The following is a 21,174-nucleotide window of genomic DNA, read 5'->3' as shown; positions in this document are numbered from 1 at the left end:
ATGTGAGGCCACGAAGGATTGTAGTGGTGCATCCTCCAAAATCAGGGAAAAGAAGGAGCATCTGGAGGAGCCTTCAGACTGGGACAGACTTCCAGCGGCGTTGTGACGTAATTGGCCTTCAAATGCTCCTCTGAAGGATGCAGACCTGAACTGAGATACAGCAACTGTTATAGACGTCTGGAGGTGTCGATTAAAACACTTATGTCCTCACAAACCGGCTGCTGTTTGCTCGACTGCCCCTCAAATATATCCACGTCTGGTCTTCTCCTTAAAATATCCAGTGGTGTCACGTTTACAAATGTTGAAACGTAATAAACAGGTTCTATGAACATGATATTACATGTTTTGTGAAAATGTATAGCAGTAATATATATATAGCCTGTAAGTAATGCGGAAATTAACTTCAAAAATGTTCGTGGTGACCAGACTGGTATGAAAAACGTGTCCGACATTTTTATTCAGTCATTTCTGTCATTAGCTTCCAGGTCATGTGACCCACTGACACTGAGTGAAACCAGGTGGAAGTGACGTCACTGGATTTGAAACAAATGTCTCATGAAATCAAGATTCAAATTTTTCGGTTAAATTAAAATAAAATGCTCAAATAAAATCAAACTTTTATTGTCACATACTATTAAACATGTTACAATATACAGTATAGTGTAAATCAAACAAAACTAGAAAAATTGCATTTCCTGCGAAAATACAGTGTGAATGCTAAATGCTGAAGTGATTTCGGAAATCTGCTGAATGTACTGGAAAATGCATAAAACTATAAGAATTTGCAGAAAAAGCTGAATTTTTCAAAAGCTGAAAAGGCAGTAAAGCTGAAAGGTTATACGCTATAAGAGCTTAAAAATGTGAATATTTTAAAGCTGATCATGAAGCTGACCGTATGAAAAAGCTATAAAGGCAGAAAGATGAATATTTGAAAAAGATGAAAAGGCAGAAAAGGCTGAAAGAGCTTAAAAAGGTGAAAAGTTTCTCTGGCTGCACACGCTGGAGAAGTAGCAGAGCAAAAGATGAAAATGTCCCCATAAGAATGATTGGGAAAACGCCTCCCAAACTCCTGCGATTAAAAAAAAAACTGTGATGGTTATCACCCAAATATCTATATGGTGAATGAGAGGAGACATGGCTGAACGCGCTCATGTCATTTTTATTTCTGTCGAGTGAGAAATTAGGGCAGAAAAGCGAGAGACCAATCAGGTACCGTCTGCTCCTCCAGAAATGTAGGCTCAAATTAACATTGCGGCTTATGGGGCAGCCGCTGGACTTCTTGTCGCTCTCGGGCTTCTAAATCCAAAACTGTAAGTCCTACATCTGAAATAAGACCATCAACTGAAACCCAACAAGATTCCCTACATTTATATCCATATGTTGTCTATGTGAAGTAAAAGATGTGGGATCAAAATTTATTTTGATTTGCTGAAGAGAATTTTTTCTCCACTTTTTCCAGCTGCTCTCCACTCTAGCGATGATGTCACGCACTCTAGCTGACGCAATACACACCCATTATAAAATCAGAAGAGGAGCTAAAAATCCTCAAAACTAAAACTGCAACATTTTCAAAACCGTAAAAGAAACTGAATACAGGTCCAATAGTTCAAGGTCTTTTGACTCGTTTAAAGTTTGAATGGTGTCTCTAGCTCAGGGCATGAGGGACAAGAAGAGGTTTGAAAGTCGATGAGTTTTGAAGATTTTCCCATTTACTTCAATGTTATTTTTCTTTTGAAAAAGCTGAATTTCTGAAAAAGTTGAAAGGTTAAAAAGCTGAAAAGTACAAGGCTGAAAGAGCTTAAAAAGCTGAACATTTTGATGGTTGAATGGTTTCTATAGCTGAATGTACGCCGAAGCAGTAGCAGAATGAAATTTGAAAAACTCCCCATAAGGATGAATGGGAAAAAAATTGCAGAAAAAGCTGAATATTTCCAAAAGTATAAAAGATAGAAAAGAGAAAAAAACAAGCAGTCATGTCCTTAAAAAGCGGAACATTTTGATGGTTGAATGGTTTCTGTAAATTTGTAGGAGAGGAAGCGAGCCGAAAAACATACGGAAGAATAATAATAAATTCCAGAAAAACAATAGTGTGAATGCCTTTAGCAGAAACAGAAATATATAAACACCCTCCAAGTCTCACTGGAGAATAAAGCTCAAAGTTTTTTCAATTTAATGTGATTCCTCTTATGGCCACCGGGCGGCGCTGCGGGGCGGTGAGAACTCCACCTGAGTTTTGGCCGGACTCTGGATCTGATTGGTCCGCGTGCGTAAAGCGCGCGTCATCCTGCTCTTATTTTGGTGACTGGTGTCCCAGCAGGTCAGTCTCGTGCAGCTTTCTGACAGGAAGTTAAACTTTGAGATTATCTTCGAACTGAGACTGAAAGTTTCACTGAATGGGAAACTTTCCATCTGTTCTTCACTGCGCGTAAAGAGACCAGAGCGGAGAAGCCTCCTCATCATGTCCGCCAGTGTCCTGGTGAAAACCCTGGAGGACCTCAGCCTGGACTCGGGCTATGTGGCCGGGGACCCCTGCCCGTCCCTCAGCCTGTCCTCCTCCGGCAGGTCGAGGCAGTCTGTGCCGCACACGAGCACTCCTCCCCGGGGCAGCTGGTGGCAGCAGGCCGGCTCTCTGTACAGCAGGAACGGCAGCTGGGACACGGTGAGCACGCTGCCGGAGGACGCGGCGGAGACCCTGTCCAGGTGCCCCTGCCTGCCCGAGCTGGAGGAGTACCCCTGGAGCGAGCAGGAGCTGCGGGAAGTCGTGCGTCGTGTGGCCGGCTCGGACGCGTCGTTCACCGGGGAGGCTGTCCGCCGGCTGTCCGCTCTGCTCCGGAGGGCGCTGGTGCGGATCTCCCGGGAGGCGCAGCGGCTGAGCGAGCTCCACAGGCGGTGCACGCGCCTGGAGGTGCAAAGCGCGGTGAGGCTCGTGCTGAGCTGGGGTCTGGCCGACAGGTGCGTCTCCTCCGCGGTGAGGGCCGTGTCCCTGCACTGCATGAGCTCCGGGGACACTGCGCGCCAGCGGAGCAAGTCCGCGCGCTGCGGGCTGACTCTGTGCGTGGGCCGCTTCTTCAGGTGGATGGTGGAAACACGCGTGTCGGTGCGCGTGCATGAGTACGCTGCCGTCTGCCTGGCAGCCTGCGTGGAGAGTTTGATGGAGGAGGTGACCGGACGGGCGCTGCAGGCGGCGCGGCTGGCCGGGATGGAGGAGCAGGAGCGCGGCGGCGGGCTCAGCTGCTGCCCGGTGACCGCGGAGCTGCTGGACGGAGCCGTCAACAGCGACGCGGAGCTGTGGGGACTGATGCAGGTGTACGAGCACCTGATGAGTGGCAGGAACGCGAATGGTGAGTTCAGGGACTCACGACTTCTTATTACTTTATATAATTAAATACCTTTGCTACATACAGCTGCTTGTTAAACTGACAGAATGATAATCGATCATGAAGTCATTTATGAAGCACACCTCAGTGTTTCCAGCTTCATGTGGAGTTGAACTCATTTTAATCTGAACATCATTTTGTTTTTAAATGTTTCTCAGATTTTGTCTTCAGATTCTGGGAAACTGCAAAGGTTTGATTTCTTAATTTTATGATATTTTGTTAAATTCTCCAACATTTTAGAAGAAACAGAAACGATTAAACAACTTTAACTGAAATGTCTCCTAACAAAATGCAGATAAAAAACATTCAACCACTTTTTTTTATGATTTTAAAGTTGGATTTCAGATTCATCTTCACACAGGAGGTGTGTGTGTGTGTGTGTGTGTGTGTGTGTGTGTGTGTGTGTGTGTCACATGTTCACCAATGAAAACAATCACGGTCCATCACCCAAAACAACACGTGTGTTTTGAATACACGTGTGTGTTTTCACATGTGAGCTGATCTTGTTCCTGCTCGCTGCTTCTTGCTGTGCAGCAGAACAACTTTACAAACTTGCACTTAAACAATGTTGAAACAGCTCAGAGATCGCAAACTGATTTGTAAAGACATTATTTGCACACTGGACGTGAAGTCGAGCTTCTGAATCTGCAGCCACATGTTTTTATCTCATCTTAACAAGGAGTAAATCTGATCTCAGATCAGTTAGTGTATCTGTGCTGCAGACTGTGATCACAGCAGACGAGCTGATGGAGACATCTGATGTTTAAATCAAGTCTCCAGAAATGTTCTGTGGACCACGACACTTCACCTGACTTTATATCATCAGGAGGAGGAGAGGAGGACTTTATATCATCAGGAGGAGGAGAGGAGGACTTTATATCATCAGGAGGAGGAGAGGAGGACTTTATATCATCAGGAGGAGGAGAGGAGGACTTTATATCATCAGGAGGAGGAGAGGAGGACTTTATATCATCAGGAGGAGGAGAGGAGGACTTTATATTATCAGGAGGAGGAGAGGAGGACTTTATATCATCAGGAGGAGGAGAGGAGGACTTTATATCATCAGGAGGAGGAGAGGAGGACTTTATATCATCAGGAGGAGGAGAGGAGGACTTTATATCATCAGGAGGAGAGGAGGACTTTATATCATCAGGAGGAGGAGAGGAGGACTTATATCATCAGGAGGAGGAGAGGAGGACTTTATATCATCAGGAGGAGGAGAGGAGGACTTTATATCATCAGGAGGAGGAGAGGAGGACTTTATATCATCAGGAGGAGGAGAGGAGGACTTTATATCATCAGGAGGAGGAGAGGAGGACTTTATATCATCAGGAGGAGAGGAGGACTTTATATCATCAGGAAGAGGAGAGGAGGACTTTATATCATCAGGAGGAGGAGAGGAGGACTTTATATCCTCAGGAGGAGGAGAGGAGGACTTATATCCTCAGGGAGGAGAGGAGGACTTTATATCACGAGGAGGAGAGGAGGACTTTATATCATCAGGAGGAGGAGAGGAGGACTTTATATCATCAGGAGGAGAGGAGGACTTTATATCATCAGGAGGAGGAGAGAGACTTTATATCATCAGGAGGAGGAGGAGGAGAGGAAGACTTTATATCATCAGGAGGAGGAGAGGAGGACTTTATATCCTCAGGAGGAGAGGAGGACTTTATATCATCAGGAGGAGGAGAGGAGGACTTTATATCATCAGGAGGAGAGGAGGACTTTATATCATCAGGAGGAGAGGAGGACTTTATATCATCAGGAGGAGAGGAGGACTTTATATCATCAGGAGGAGGAGAGGAGGACTTTATATCATCAGGAGGAGAGGAGGACTTTATATCCTCAGGAGGAGAGGAGGACTTTATATCATCAGGAGGAGAGGAGGACTTTATATCATCAGGAGGAGAGGAGGACTTTATATCATCAGGAGGAGGAGAGGAGGACTTTATATCATCAGGAGGAGGAGAGGAGGACTTTATATCATCAGGAGGAGGAGAGGAGGACTTTATATCATCAGGAGGAGAGGAGGACTTTATATCATCAGGAGGAGGAGAGGAGGACTTTATATCATCAGGAGGAGGAGAGAGGACTTTTATATCAGGAGGAGAGGAGGACTTTATATCATCAGGAGGAGAGGAGGACTTTATATCATCAGGAGGAGGAGAGGAGGACTTTATATCATCAGGAGGAGGAGAGGAGGACTTTATATCATCAGGAGGAGAGGAGGACTTTATATCATCAGGAGGAGGAGAGGAGGACTTTATATCATCAGGAGGAGAGGAGGACTTTATATCATCAGGAGGAGGAGAGGAGGACTTATATCATCAGGAGGAGAGGAGGACTTTATATCATCAGGAAGAGGAGAGGAGGACTTTATATCATCAGGAGGAGGAGAGGAGGACTTTATATCATCAGGAGGAGAGGAGGACTTTATATCATCAGGAGGAGAGGAGGACTTTATATCATCAGGAGGAGGAGAGGAGGACTTTATATCATCAGGAGGAGGAGAGGAGGACTTTATATCATCAGGAGGAGAGGAGGACTTTATATCATCAGGAGGAGGAGAGGAGGACTTTATATCATCAGGAGGAGAGGAGGACTTTATATCATCAGGAGGAGGAGAGGAGGACTTTATATCATCAGGAAGAGGAGAGGAGGACTTTATATCATCAGGAGGAGGAGAGGAGGACTTTATATCATCAGGAGGAGGAGAGGAGGACTTTATATCCTCAGGAGGAGAGGAGGACTTTATATCATCAGGAAGAGGAGAGGAGGACTTTATATCATCAGGAGGAGGAGAGGAGGACTTTATATCATCAGGAGGAGGAGAGGAGGACTTTATATCATCAGGAGGAGGAGAGGAGGACTTTATATCATCAGGAGGAGGTGAGGAGGACTTTATATCATCAGGAGGAGGAGAGGAGGACTTTATATCATCAGGAGGAGAGGAGGACTTTATATCATCAGGAGGAGAGGAGGACTTTATATCATCAGGAGGAGGTGAGGAGGACTTTATATCATCAGGAGGAGGAGAGGAGGACTTTATATCATCAGGAGGAGGAGAGGAGGACTTTATATCATCAGGAGGAGGAGAGGAGGACTTTATATCATCAGGAGGAGGAGAGGAGGACTTTATATCATCAGAAGGAGAGGAGGACTTTATATCATCAGGAGGAGGAGAGGAGGACTTTATATCATCAGGAGGTTGAGTTTACAGTTTTGGGTGAACTGCTCCTTTAAAGCTGGGTGGTATCACAGTTAAATTGCTCAGAGGTTCGTTGAGATGATAATAAAGATAATTAGCAGCAGGAGAAGAAGAAGTTTACCGGCAGTGTGACGGGAAAACCCCCTCAGACAGGAAACAGGCAGTTTGCATAAAAACGGATCCGGAAGCAGAAAATCTTCTCTGATAATCGTCTGCGGTCAGATGCTGCGATAGTGTGTGTGTGTGTGTGTGTGTGTGTGAGTGTGTGTGTGTGTGCGTGTGTGTGTGTGTGTGTGTGTGTGTGTGTGTGTGTGTGTGTGTGTGAGCTCAGTGTCGTGTCCAGTACAGAGAGGTCGTCTCTCTGGTAGACAGCGAGTTTACTGCCTCTTACAGGCCGAGCCGTCAGCCAGTGATAGTTACTGAAGTACAAGCAGGAGACGTGTTGTGTTGTCATCAGTGCTCACTTCAGTTTGTAATTTATTAGGAGACACTTCTGAGTGTGTGTGTCTCTAAAAACCAGAATACATATAAGTGTCAAAAGGGACATGAATAAGAACTAAACATGACGCCCCTCCTCCTGAAAGGCACCGTGTTCCTCTGCCTCCTGCCCCGCTGCATGCTGGGATATGAGCTCCTAACCCGTTTCCCATGAGAGTGAACAGGAAGAAGCGGGTAAAGTAAGTGAGTGAGTGTTGTTAGCCTCTGACCCACAGCAACGACACAAAGGAGCTCTGATTCCAGCTCAGACTGCGAGCCGCGAGGTCCACCGTCGTCTGCTCGGCTACACAAACAGCTGCTGGAGAGGCACAACACAACACAACACAACACAACACAACACAACACACAGGCACAGAGACACGACAGATATTGTTCCACGACGAACAGTTGAGATGATAAAAGTAAATCCCAGCAGTGAAATGTGAGAGAGATCCTGCTGAGAGGATCCAGCAGCACAGCTTGTAACATCATCATCATCCAGAGATCACCACAGTGAGCAGATTTACATCGTCCCTGCGTCCCATCAGGCGTCGGAAAGAAAGGAAACATTTGATGACTTTAACATGTTAAACAGTCTGAACAGTGAACTCATTGTTAGGTTGTTTGTTTCCAGCGAACAGTTCAAAACCTCCAGATGTGAAAGTTACAGTGACATAAAAATGAGAATTGAAGTGTCTGAAAAAGCTGAAACATCAACTGTCCCAGAGTAAATGTTCACGATTTCTGCAGACTGTCGATATGTTCCAACTATAAATTTCTTTCTTTTGTCTGTGATAGTGTTGTGTTCACGGTCGGTGAGGAAACGATCGTGTTTTGCCTCTAAAAACTTGTCGTTGCTGCTGAACTGAGATGGAAATTGTCCAGAGGTTCCCGCAAAAATATCCATCAGTGTCACGATTACAAATGTGGATATGATGCGTTTTTATAGGACGTGTCACCTCTGATGCATTTAAACTCGGTTGTATCAGCAGTTTGCGGAAAACGTTAGCTCAGTCATCAGGATGTATGTAGGTTACATTTCTGTTGATGGAGTGATTGATTGGACCAGTTTGGGAACTTTTGAGGAGTCAACGTGATTATTTCTTATTTTTTTCCCCCAGAATTTAATCGTGATTCTTCTTTTGTTGCTAATTCAAGAGTTACATCAGTTCTAACAGTCCATCCTGATTCTCAGCTCACAGCTTCCTCTGGTTGTCTCAATATAAACATAAATGTCCAGATATATTATAGGAAGATAAAACATTTGCTTCTCCACGGTGGTGAATTCTGCTGCTTTCGTAGCATTAAAAACATCTCGTCTCTCATGTCTGTCAGGGTTAGAGTTATAATAAAGGTTCTGAGGTGGTTATTGTAATGTGAGATTTTCTGTCATCGCACATCTAATAACTTGTTTGTTGGAGGCCAGAACAGTTCTAACACCTTGGGAAAAAAAATAAGGAGTAAAGAGTTTGTGAGGTTTAAAACAGGTCGATGCTGCTGACTGTAGATAACCAGCGCTCACATCCACAGTGTCTGCTCGAGGAGGAAGTGAAGAGAAGCAGCTGGACAAAGTGTCTGATACCGAGTCCGATTACAGAGTCGGAGCAGAGAGAAATCCAAACCTCACATAATGTCATCTCCATGTGGTCTGTGTGTTAAACTATAAAGCAGATCAGGAGCTTTTCAGGCCCGGCTGCAGTGTTTCCTCCAGCTGATCCACCCAGAGATGAAGGGACAGAACCGACCGACCGAGCGAGCGTTCGATGATGAAGCGGCTCTCGTTAAATGATTAATTAGAGGTTGATGACTTTACACGCCTCTGTAATTAAACAGCAGACATGGCGGTGTGTCTCTCAGGAGGCCTGTGGATGTTTTAATGAGACGTGATTGGCTCTGCTCTGCTGGTCGCGGCCCCTCGTCTCCGCTGACCTCTGTAAAGCCTTGTGTCCACGCCGGCTCCAGACGCAGCGCCCGCAGGTTTTAACCAGATTACGCTACTAAAACAAAGTCTTCCCGCCAATTCTGCCTGCGTGTCTGACATGACTGAGAGCTGGATGAAGAGTTTGTTCACGTCAGCGCGACTGGAAGTGCAGAAAAGAAATGTTGAGGTTCAGATCCCGTCGTTGTCTGTGATTGTTGAGCTTTTTGAATCCTGCGTGAGTGTTTTTCTTGTCATGTCCTGATCAGACTGAATGGCTTCTTCGTTTCCCTCCAGTCGGTCTGAAAACACGTCTGCTGGAGGAGGGTTTAGATGTTGGTTCTGACCCGTCAGTGTTGTGATAGATCCGTCCTGTCTGCAGGATTTTCTGTCGACTCAGCAGCTGTGAGGAGCAAATAACCTCAACTTTTTACCTCTGTAATACTTTTCCACTGGTCAAAAGTCCCATTTAACCTGCTGAGATCGGCTTTTGTGTGCAGTGGGAATGTGTAAACTCTGCAGTTACATCCGGGTCAATTGATTCTGCAGTTGATACGAGTTTCAATCACCTCGACTCGGCTTTCATCTAAACACAAGACCTGGACGCGTAAATCCAGGAAGGATGCTGTCTGTTGTTCTCTCTTCTGTTACAGATCTTTACGATGTAAACACAACGTAACGCTTCAGATAAAAGTCACAGACGGGCTTCAGGAAGGGGAAGTTGGGTCGATACGTGATTACACGGATCGATTTTGGTGGAGAAGTGCCTGAAGTTGACTGAACACTGCTCAGCTGTGATCTTGGACCTGATTTTGTGATCGTGTCTTATTAAGCCGATCTGGTGCTCAGACCTTAAGATGGACTTCATTTGAGGTAGTAAAGTCGGTCACTTCTTCCTCTGGATGAGCCTGAGGTGAGAGCTTAGGGAAACAATCCAACAGAACATCGGTTCTGTTCACTGGAGAATATCTCTCATTGGAAACTGGAACACTTTCATGAATCAGCAGCGTTTTTTTTACTCCGAGACGAGACGAGAAACTAAGCTGAGCTCTGCTGCTGCGTTTACGAACAAGATGTCGGTTTAGATCTCGATCAGAACTCTGTTTGCTCTCCTGACCTCCAACACACACACACACACACACACACACACACACACACACACACACACACACACACACACACACACACACCTTTGCTCTCTGTGGTTCTGTTGTCCGAACCGAACACTTGCAGCTTTATACCACGCAGCAGAAAAGAGCTGTTGTTTTCAGGCCCGGTGACTGAGCCTCTGTTTTCATTTGGGACACACACACACACACACACACACACACACACACACACACACACACACACACACACACACTCTGAGGATGAGGTTGCAGACTCGGGGGTTGTTCTGTTTTTATTCAGCCACACGTACACACGAGGAGAGAGTTGAAGGAAATGACTTAATCACTCTGATTCTGGATGTGAACAGGGCAGTGTTAGCTGAGGTGTGTGTGTGTGTGTGTGTGTGTGTGTGTGTGTGTGTGTGTGTGTTGGGGGTCAGGACACAGGTAAGGATTAGAAGGCTGATTTGTGTTGTGGGCTGCAGACTGGTCTCCTGTTGTGTTCCATGAATAGATGCTTGTTCGCTCTGTCTGTAAACACAGCGGCTCAATCTGCACCAATTATCTGCCACACTCGCCTCTTTCTTCCACACAAAACGCCACTTTCAGAGAGCCGAGGTGTGTTTTCCAGGTCAGAGTGATGAATCTGTTCAATCAGCAGTCGGTCCTGTGTTAAACACCAGGAGTGAGGCGGAGGCCGGTCCAGGTCCTCCACAGCAAACTGCAGCCGGTTTGTGTACGAGGAGGTTGGAAGAAGAATGTTGTCCTTTATATTAATGGACTTATTGTGAAGCTTTTTGTTCTGCCAGTGAAGGTGGAAGGATGTCACTTTGTTCGAAGTTGTATTAGTTTTCTCTTCTTCTGTTTGAACCGAGATGAAGACAGAAATCACAACATCAACTGTCTCCATGAAGCTGAAACTTCAAACAAACAAGCTGATTTGAAAAGACGATATTTACGTCCTTTAAGATGAAATCTTCACTGTAGCTGCTGAGCTGAAAGTGTTAGCGTGCACCCCGACTGAATCTTTTGGATTACAAAGCCTCACCCTGACTTTCAATCAGAATGGAGAGAAGAGGTGATGACGGGACTCAGAGTGCAGAAAGAAGCTCACTAACAGAGTCTGGATCGTCCTCTGGAGACCGTGAAGAGGGAAAAATGTGTCCAACAGTCTTTGAGAAACTGGATCAATTTTAAGACCCTGTCTGAAATATTCTTCCTGCACACAAAGTCACATAATTATCCTGTCATCATACCTGTGTCTTTAAAGTGCTCAGTACATCTTTTGTATCATTTCAAAGAACAGAAATGTTCTTTAATTTGGCGATTAAGAAAAATGTTCAAGGAAAGTTTTATCAAGCTGACAAAGAAAAGAGACGGCAGAGATACAAAGCTGCGTCGGTGGTTCTCCACTGAGGTGATGATGATGGTGATGATGATGGTGATGGTGATGATGGTGGTGATGATGATGATGATGGTGATGATGATGATGATGGTGATGATGATGGTGATGGTGTTTCTTCCCACATAATCACGTGACTGGTTGAGCTGGATGTGTTTCTGCTGCAGGAGGCTTCAGTTTCTTTGTCCTCACTGAAGCTGCTTCATTGTGAAGAAGATCAGAGTCGGCAAAACCCTTCAACACAAAGAGCTCATCTGTGTGTGTCTGTGTGTGTGTCTGTGTGTGTGTGTAGGTGAGCTGTCGCTGCCGGCCCATGTCAGCCCGTACACGAAGGTTCCCGAGGACTCTGTGGAGAGCAGGGAGGACGCCTACATCCAGCTGGAGCTGCGGACCCTGGAGCAGGCTCTGCTGGCTACCTGTGTGGGCAGCATCGCCGAGCTCAGTAAGTGTGTGTGTGTCACAGTGTGTGTGTCACAGACGACTCCTGTGTTTTGTGTGTTTTGTGTGTGTGTGTGTGTGTTTGTTTAAACTGTGACCGGCGTCGGGCTCCTGGGACGGGTCGTTAGACGCTGTCAGCTCCCCCTCGTTACGTAACAACATGAGGCTTGTATCCAGGAAACAAAGGGCACCTTCACACCTCGCAGGCCACCGTAGCTCATTATCTGAACGCTCGTTATGGAGAGAAAATAAAAGAGGTGTGTAGCGTCGCTGTTCAGGCTGATTTACAGACGTCTGCTGACAAGTTCATGTGACCAGGAAGCACTTAAACACACCGCGGTCACGACGTTGTTTGTACTTTTCTCCCTCACAGTTACATTTAGATTATTGTTGTTTAATGAAAAGAGATTTTGTGTTCGTGTCTTTACATCTCAGGACATCTGTGAGCTGGGAGCGACTGAACATATCGAAGATATAGAACTTGCTTCCCTCTATGTTTTTAGATCTATCTCTGAACTCTTGTCATATTTTATGAATTACACCTTTAATGACAACAGTATGATTCAGTCCACGATGACATCCAGGTGATGCTGCTCGTCTCCCTGCAGGTGATCTGGTGTCTCGAGCGATGCACCACATGCAGCGTCTGCGCAGCTCCAGCCCCTCCATCAGCCCCGCCCGTTCAGCCAATCAGACGGCAGTATCCTGGGCCCCGGACGCCCTCAGAACGCTCTACTACTTCCTGTCCAGCCCACAGATGGAGTCCATGGAAAATCCAAACCTGGAGCCTCCGACCATGGCGCTGAACAGAGAGAGGTGTGTGTGTGTGTCCGTAAGAGTATTTTATGTAATTTATTATGATTTTATCCAACTGTGAGCATATTTTGGATAAAAGACTAGTCAAGAACAAGTCAAATAAAAAATGTCATTTCCTCCTCCAGGCCGTTCCTGCTCCTCCCTCCTCTCATGGAGTGGATCCGAGTCGCCGTGGTGCACGCTGAACATCGCCACAGCTTATTGGTGGACAGTGATGATGTCAGACAGACGGCCAGGCAGCTCCTCCCAGGATTGGACTGTGAGCCCCGACAGCTGAAGTAAGAGCCAATCAGCACACACGTACCTGTATTTTCTATTTTACTACCAGGACGTGATTTGTGTTGAACCAGTCGGCAGGACATTTAACACGAAAAATACATTTTTTTTTTTTATATTTTGAAAACACATTTTTTCACTCAGTTTGACATAAGGGAACAAAATCATGAGAGTTCTTTCTTTTTTTTTTAAGTTTTAATTTGGTTGCACACACAAAAAAATCTCTTTTATTATGATATTTTTCTGAAAACAACTTTTTTCACTTGGTTCCATAAACGGAAAAAAAAGATTTCAGTTGGTTCTACACACAAAAAAAACTTTTTTAGATACATTTTTCCACACATGAAAAAAAACACGAGAATAATTTTCTCTTTTTTTTCCCACCTGGTTCCACGGATGGACAACAAAACGATGTCACTCAGTTACACACATAGAATTTATTTATTTTTGTTGAATCATTTTTGATTTATTTATTTTTTGAAAACACACCAAAATTATCATGAAATTATTTTTTCTTGGGGAGAAATGTTTTTTTTCACTCGATTCCACATGGAAAATAAAACAAATTTGTTTCTCTTTTTGGGCGTGTAAAAGGAAAAAAAAAAGATATTACTTGGTTCCAATTAAATTTTCTCATGAAATTTAGAGAAAACCTTTTCTTTCCTCCATTTGTTGAGCCGAGGGAAATCTATTTTTCGTGACAGACAAAAATAAATTCTCATGAATTTATTTTTCTGTGGAGAAACATTTTTTCCCACTTGGTACCAAACATGGACAAAAACTATTGTTGTTTCTCTGCCAGGAACTGGAAAAAAGAAAACACTTTTTATTTTACATGTAGAAACTTGGTTCCATTTGTTGAACCGAGTGAAAATAATTCCTTTTCCCCACAGAGAAAAAAAAAATAAAGATAAGAATTTCTTCAGAAGTATTTTTTTCTCCTGTGTTGAACCGAGTGAAATCCTTTTTTTTTTCCTGTTTCTGGAAAAAATGAAAAAAAAAGAAAAAAAAAAGAAATCATGAGCATTTTCTTTTGTGGAACCAAGTTAAAACTTTTTCACTCTGTTCCACAAAAAAAAAACTATAAAAAATAATTTATAAGACTTTTTTTGTATCCGATCCGATTTCCACATGAGAGAGAGAAAAAAACATTTCTGTCGTGAAAAAAATACCTTTTTTCTGTGGGAGGAAATAAGTGAAAAAAAATGTTCATGAGGAAAAAAAAAAGTTTGCTTTTGTAATTCTCATTTTGACCACAAGAGGCTGCACTGGACCATAAAGTCACTGCTGATCAGCTGATGATGTAGAACCGTGGTGATGTGTCCGTCTGTGTCCTGCAGGTCCGAGTGCTGCTTCCAGTCCTTTAAGTGTTTGGATGCTGAAGCTGCTTCGGCCAAGTTCCAGCTGGATCTGGGCTTCAGGATGCTCTCGTGTGGCCGAGCCGACCTGGTCCATCAGGCCACACGGCTTCTGGGAGCTGAGGGGGTGAACACCATGGACGACCAGGTGAGAGCACGCGTAACATCGAGCATGATTAATATGTTTTTATTTTATGTTCTGCTTCTCTATCACCAATCAAAGGCTGTGATTGGTCGGAGGGAAAGTGTCATAAACAGAAACACTTGTACAGTTTTCTCTGGATGTGTGTGTTCCTGCAGGGAATGACTCCTCTGATGTACGCTGCTGCAGCAGGAGATGAAGCTCTGGTTCAGATGCTCATCGAGGCCGGAGCTCACCTGGACCTGCAGGTAAACTCACCTGACGTCCTCTATCCTTTCCAGGTGCTTCGCTGTGATGTAAATGACATGCTGGGTCTCTGTTAACCTCCTGGTGTCAGCAGCAGATGTCTGTGAACACACCGTCTGTTTCCACAACATCACCAGACTCCATTAACAAATCTGGTGATTTTACGAGTTGTTTCATGAGGAGAGACTTTTAACAAACTCTGTGAAACAGCTACAACACATTCTAAATCATTGGATCCTTCTTGTAAGTTCAGCATTAAATCAAAACATGAAGTTGTTTGTTTGTGTGTCTCCCAGTGAGAACTTTACCAGACTCCCTTAATAAATCACTGTATGTGGTGTGTTCAGGTCCCCGGCTGCTCCGTCAGACACCCGTCGGTTCACCCCGGCAGTCGGCGCTGGGCTGCTCTGACGTTCGCTGTGCTGCACAGTCACCTGCCAGTGGCTCAGGTGAGAACACAGATCAGTTTATAGAGATCAGACTTGAAGGAAGCAGCTCTGTTGTGAACGTGTCTCTAACAACGTCGTCTCGTCGTCCTGACAGCTGCTGCTGGAGGCCGGAGCAGATGTGGAGGGTGGAGCTCTGCTGGACGGTCAGGAGAGCTCCGCTGAGACGCCGCTACAGCTCGCTGCTGCTGCAGGTATCCTGTCAGTGAAGGCAGCAGCTTCATCACATATAGAGTCAGCTGATGATGATGATGATGATAGAGGAGCTAATATTGCTCTAGTGATTTCAGCAGACTGCTGAGTGAAACTTCCTGTTTGTCGGCTGATCTGTCTTTTCTACAAAACTAAATATTCCCACACAGCTGAGTAATCCCAAGAGAACAGTAATCTCCTCCTCATCTCTGTCTTACTGTTACTGTCTGTGAACAAAACAACAAAACTCTTGTGTAACTCGTGAATGATCACAACTCTTGAGTTTGGCGATGATTTAACGTGTTATATATTTGTAATATTATATTTACACGCAGGACAACATTCAAGATGAATTTGCATGAACAGATGAACAGGTGGGTTCAGCACATGTTCAGGTACAGATGACGTCTCTCTCTGTTAGGTGACTATGAGATGGTGAGCTTGCTGCTCACGCACGGCGCCGACCCTCTGCTCAGAGTGCATCATGGGAACTCACTGGCGTCGCCGCTGTACGAGGACATGAACTGCTTCAGCTACGCGGCTGCACACGGACACAGGTGAGCTCCTCAGACACCAGAGTTACTGTGAAAGTAAAGATCTCCTGAGAGAAAAGACAACAGATTTTGCAGAGAATTCCCAAAAATGGTCATCAGGATCTGACTTTCCTTTATGTGTGAGTCTCGATAATACACGAGGAGGAACCGTCAGATCATCAGCTGTCCTCTGTTCCTCTGCAGGAACGTCCTGAGGAGGCTGCTGCTGCAGCACCAGCACAGGAAGGAGGACATCCTGTCTCTGGAGGAGATCCTGGCTGAAGGAGTGGAGGAGCAGGAGGAGGAGGATGAAGGCGATCACTCCTCCAGCCCCGTCCCCAGACTGTGTAAGGCCCGGATGAAAGCCCTGCAGCAGGCGGCATACTACAGCGCCGAGCACGGATACCTGGACGTCACCATGGAGCTCAGAGAGATGGGTGAGTCCTGACGTCATTACATGTTTTTGTGCTTTTAATCTGAAATGTAAAGGTACCAGAACATGTTCAGTCAGAGCTGCTGAGCGGCTCTGAAAGTCACTGATGAGGAAAGCAGCAGAACGTTCTGGTTCTGGTCGGTATGGTAACCGTGTGTTCCTCCTGCTGTGTCCAGGTGTTCCCTGGAGGCTGCACATCTGGCTGCAGTGTCTCCACAGAGCCCAGCAGCTGTGCAGAGACAGAGTGGTCGTCTCGCTGCTCTCAGAGTTCAGCTCCATCAGGACGGAGGACTACAGCCCCGAGCTGCTCTCCACAGGAGTACCGCTCATGTTCAGCATGCTGGAGACGAGTAAGGTACAGCTGAAACATCCGGTTCTGTCCGTGTTGAAGTTGTAACCACGATGTTCCTCCAGTCTGAACCTCCTGCTGCTCCTCCTCTGCAGGACTACGTGATAACGAAGCGGCTGGCGTCCGTGTTCGCTCAGTGTTACGGCTGCTCTCCGGTTCCTCCCGTCCCGCCGGTGGACGTGACTCTGTCCACACAGCTAGGTACCTGATCACACCTGATCACACCTGTCCACCAGGTGAGCACCTGCAGGGTTACATGTTCCTCTCTGTCCTCAGATGTTCACTTCCTGAACAACCAGGAGATGTCAGACGTGACGTTCATGGTGGAGGAGCGGCCGTTCTTCGCTCACCGGGTGCTGCTGATGTCGGCGTCTGAACGGTCTGATCACTTTTCTGACTTCATTAACGTAAATCATGACTGTTGTTCACGTCACGTTACATTTCTGAGTCATTCACACTCTAAAGTCGAGCTCAGCAACACTAAACTAAAACTTTCTACATTATTTTTAAACTAGTCAAACTTTATTGTAAAGAACTTTTCTTACACATCAGCTAAAAGTAAAAATAAATAAGTAAATTAATCGATTGAGCAATTACATGTCAACACTTAAATTAAATATTAATCAATTTGAGATTTGTTGATTTAGAGCCCGTCCGAACGGAAATGCTCTTTTGTGTAAACACACGTTTTGCATCGTTTTGGCTGATCGTCCACACGGATCCTGAAAACGTACTTTTTTGAAAACGCAGCCCTCCCGTTCTCGTGTGGACGGTGAATCTGCATACTTTCCAAAACGATGATGCCAACGCCCCGCCCCTCGACCTCTTGCCTCTGACCTCTGAACCCCGTGACATCTCATAACAACAACAATAATGGCGGACTACATGCTCGTGTTCGTGCTGCAGAAGATATTGAGCCTTTCTTGCAACTTACTCTCCTTGTAGTTGAGTGTGAGTCGCAGCAGCAGTTCGACCTCATTAACGGTCCACACAAACGATTCTGGTTTCCGTCCCTCTTCTCCATTTTTGGTGAATGTCAAGCGCCACCTATAGGCTGGAATATGAACTACAGCGTTTTCGGTCGTTTTCAGTGGATCTGTGTGGACGCAAATATTCTTGAAACGATGCCGAGGAAGACGGAGGAAAAAAAGTTTTCGTCCGTGTGGACGAGGCCTTAAAGGTCAAAACTGATGTCGGCTTGTTCAACATGAATGTTTTCTGTGACATTAAGCTTAATATCTTTGAGTCAAAGACATTTGAAGACATCAAAGTTGCACTAAAATGTGAACAAAGAATGGAAATAAAAACATCTAAATTTACAGCTGGTCATGTGACTCTTTTAACTGAATTATATTATCATTATCTTTTCATTCTTTATTTTGTTTTGCATTGTCTGAATATTTGCTTAACCAGATTTCAGACCAAAACGTTTTTATAAATGTAAAAATGTTTTATGAAGAATAATCTGTATTTTAACACGTTATTACACACAGATTATTAAAATGTCACCATTATTCTAATTTTCAAAATAAAAGTCTCTGCTCTGATGCGTCAGGTTTCGATGGATGCTCTGCGACTCTCCTGATGACATCATCCACATCAGTCACATGACCTACGGCACCTTCCAGGTAGGCTTCATTTACCTTCCTGTCCTGTACTGTGACCGTTTGGTTCATCAGCTGACTGATCTGAGGTCTGTGTGTCTGCAGATCATGATGAAGTCTCTGTACTGTGGAGGAACTGAAGGACTGACGCTGTCACACTCTGAAGCCGTGAAGGTAAAACCACTCACCTGTTCACCTGCTCAGTGTTTACATCAGACACACAGATATTAATGAAACTCTCGTTCTCAGTAATAAACTGAAGTTTCTGTAAGAATAAAGTCAAATGTTCCACAATCCTCAGATGTTACTGTCTGCATAAAAAAACACAAAGAATTTTAATATTTCTCTCAAATGTTTTCTTTTTTACCCAATCAGACATTTTTTTGTGTGTCTACGGAAGCCCAGAGGGTCAAATTACATTTTTTTTTCCTTTTTTTTTCTGGTGATCCATTTTCTAAAAATGTTTTTTTACTTGGTTTGGTCTTCACTCGGTTCCAAACATCGAAAACAAAAACTTCTCAAGAATTTTATATGAAAAATATTTTATTCTTCTAAAAAGATTTATTTTGTTTGTCTTCCTCAAATTTCCTTAAAATGTTTTTTTCTCTACTTTGTTTCACACAAAAAACATTGAAGACATTTCTTTCCACACACATAAAAAAAAATCACGGAAATTTTTTATTTCCCACCGAAAGAAAGAAAATCCCTCAGCCATCTCAGAGTTTGTAAAAAAATATCACTACAACTCAGTCAACAACTGTGAGGAGGGAAAAAATGTTTTGTTTCACATTGAAAAAAAAGACTTTTTTTTCTTTTTTTAAGTGGATTTTTTCTTCCTGTTTGGAACCAAGTGAAAAAAAAATCACTCAGTTTCTCTCAAAGAAAAGAATCTTGTGAAATCTTTTTTTTTTTCATTATTTTACTTATTTCAAATAAAAGAAAACATTTTTTTTCTCTCAGTCAAAGAAAGAAGAAAAAAATCGTGTTTTTTTCACACAGTTACACATCAAGAAAACTGAAGAGTGAAACATTTGTTTCATTGTTTCAGAGATGGAAAAACACTGCTTGTTTTTACATCTGTGAAACCAAGTGAAGAAATGTCACCACAGAAAGAAAAAAATAATAAATCTTGTGAATTTTTCTTTCTCACATGGAAACGTCTTCACTTGGTTTCTTAGCTGGAAAACTGAAGAGTCCGTTGTTTTTCTTTGGATCACAAGAAAAAAGAAAACTTTCTCACTTCCCCTCAGGGCTTCTGTACATTTCAGAATATGAACAGACAGTAAAAGGGAAACCTAACGTCACAGACTCGCTGTGATCATTTAAGGACACATGAATATAAAGTGTTTCAGTACCAATGATCAGCTGAGGATCTGACATCAGGCCACACAGTCACTACTGAGAGTCGTCATCTTAATCTGTAAACTGATTTCTTTAGACTTGTTTGTTTTAACCGTGTCGTGTTTGTGCAGCTGCTGCCGGTTGCGTCTTTCTTCCAGCTCAGAGGTCTGCAGAGGAGCTGCGAGAGGAAACTGTCTCAGAGCGTGACGCTGGACAACGCCGTCGACGTCTACCGGACCGCAAAGGTACAACAACAGAACACGTGATGACGAGATGAACAGTGAGAGACTGTAACTGTCACACAGCTGCTGCAGAGCGCTGTGAACATCTCAACCTTCACTCAGCTCAAACTGATGAAGACAAAGGACACGATGTCGACGTTTAAAACCTTCTCATAATTATTTTACCCTATTTAAGACAAACATGGTTATTAGAGTGAGAGCGAAACATTTTTACGTGACTCAGTTTTGATTGAATTCTCTAATTTAATGGTCACGATCAGAAAACAGCAGTCACATAACTATAGTGACCCTTCAGACTCGTAAAGATAAACCCCGTCTGTTTTTCATCTGCAGCGACACGGAGGATCTGAGCTCTGCAGGTTCTGTGAAGGGTTCTTCCTGCAGAACATGGATCTGCTGCTGGACCGAGACGACTTCCACCGCCTGCTGCTGGGAGCTGTCGGCCAGGAGCTGCTCGGCCTGGAGCCGGACGCCCAGGACCAGGATGCACCGGTTCTCCTGAGGGTCCTGGAGGCCGCGCTGACCCACAGACTCTACAGCCTCCACTCGGCCTGTCGAGAGTAGAAAGACTGACGTGGCCTCCAGGACCCGGACCGTTGTGCATACGGTTTCTGAAAAGCAGCCGTTTACTGTTTCTTACGTTTGTCTTCTTTGGGAGAACATTAGAGGAGAAGATAAAACTAAAGTTCAAGTTTTTCATCTTATTTATTAATCTGACATACGCAAACGTTTCTGATCCAGGAGAGCTGATCCGAGTCGTCGTTTGTCACTTTGATTTACAGCGACAGGAAACATTTTCAAACGTTTTCTGTTTCTTTGACTTTTGGTTGAACAAATTAAGCAGCTTATTATTTCTTTATTTGTTGTGTTACTTATAGCAGTGATAGATTATCAATGTGTTTTTGTCAGGACGTCTCTCGTATTTAAAACTCAAACATTACCTCAGGACACTTGTTCTAAAACTTAACAGAAGCCAAACTGAAGCTCTGACTGAAATGTGTGTTTGTTGTATCGTCGTGTTTAACCTGTCAAGATTTAACTTTAACTAAGCCACAGGGGAGAAAGTTTGACGTTCTGATCATGTAGTTTGTCATTGTTTCCATGTCGACTGGATGTATTCTGATAAATGAAGGGCGTGTGGACAGGATTTTTGAAAAAGCACCAACTAAACGCTACGCAAAGAAAAGATCTGTAAAGTAAATCCTCTGCAGCTGCATCAACTCTGAACATATTTTTGTGAATAAACATCTCAGTCAGAAAATGTGCA

The 21,174-nt window shown here is 44.3% G+C and overlaps 1 protein-coding gene across 1 annotated transcript; it reads left to right on the top strand.

Annotated features, from left to right (window-relative positions):
- The first annotated feature begins 1,916 nt into the window (after positions 1-1,916).
- Positions 1,917-21,172, top strand: LOC115580512 (ankyrin repeat and BTB/POZ domain-containing protein 2-like). The gene is made up of 17 exons (XM_030414978.1): positions 1,917-3,341; positions 11,784-11,933; positions 12,538-12,745; positions 12,871-13,023; positions 14,362-14,527; positions 14,680-14,769; positions 15,115-15,216; positions 15,311-15,407; positions 15,827-15,962; positions 16,143-16,375; positions 16,548-16,726; positions 16,816-16,921; positions 16,997-17,099; positions 18,276-18,348; positions 18,430-18,498; positions 19,797-19,910; positions 20,241-21,172. Exons 1-17 carry the CDS (start codon positions 2,459-2,461, stop codon positions 20,469-20,471), a joined length of 3,093 nt encoding a protein of 1,030 aa, XP_030270838.1. The 5' UTR covers positions 1,917-2,458; the 3' UTR covers positions 20,472-21,172.
- The last annotated feature ends 2 nt before the right edge of the window (positions 21,173-21,174 follow it).

Source organism: Sparus aurata, chromosome 4 (assembly GCF_900880675.1).
Source record: "Sparus aurata chromosome 4, fSpaAur1.1, whole genome shotgun sequence".
Lineage (NCBI taxonomy): Eukaryota > Metazoa > Chordata > Actinopteri > Spariformes > Sparidae > Sparus > Sparus aurata.
This window is presented reverse-complemented; position numbering and strand designations above follow the sequence as displayed.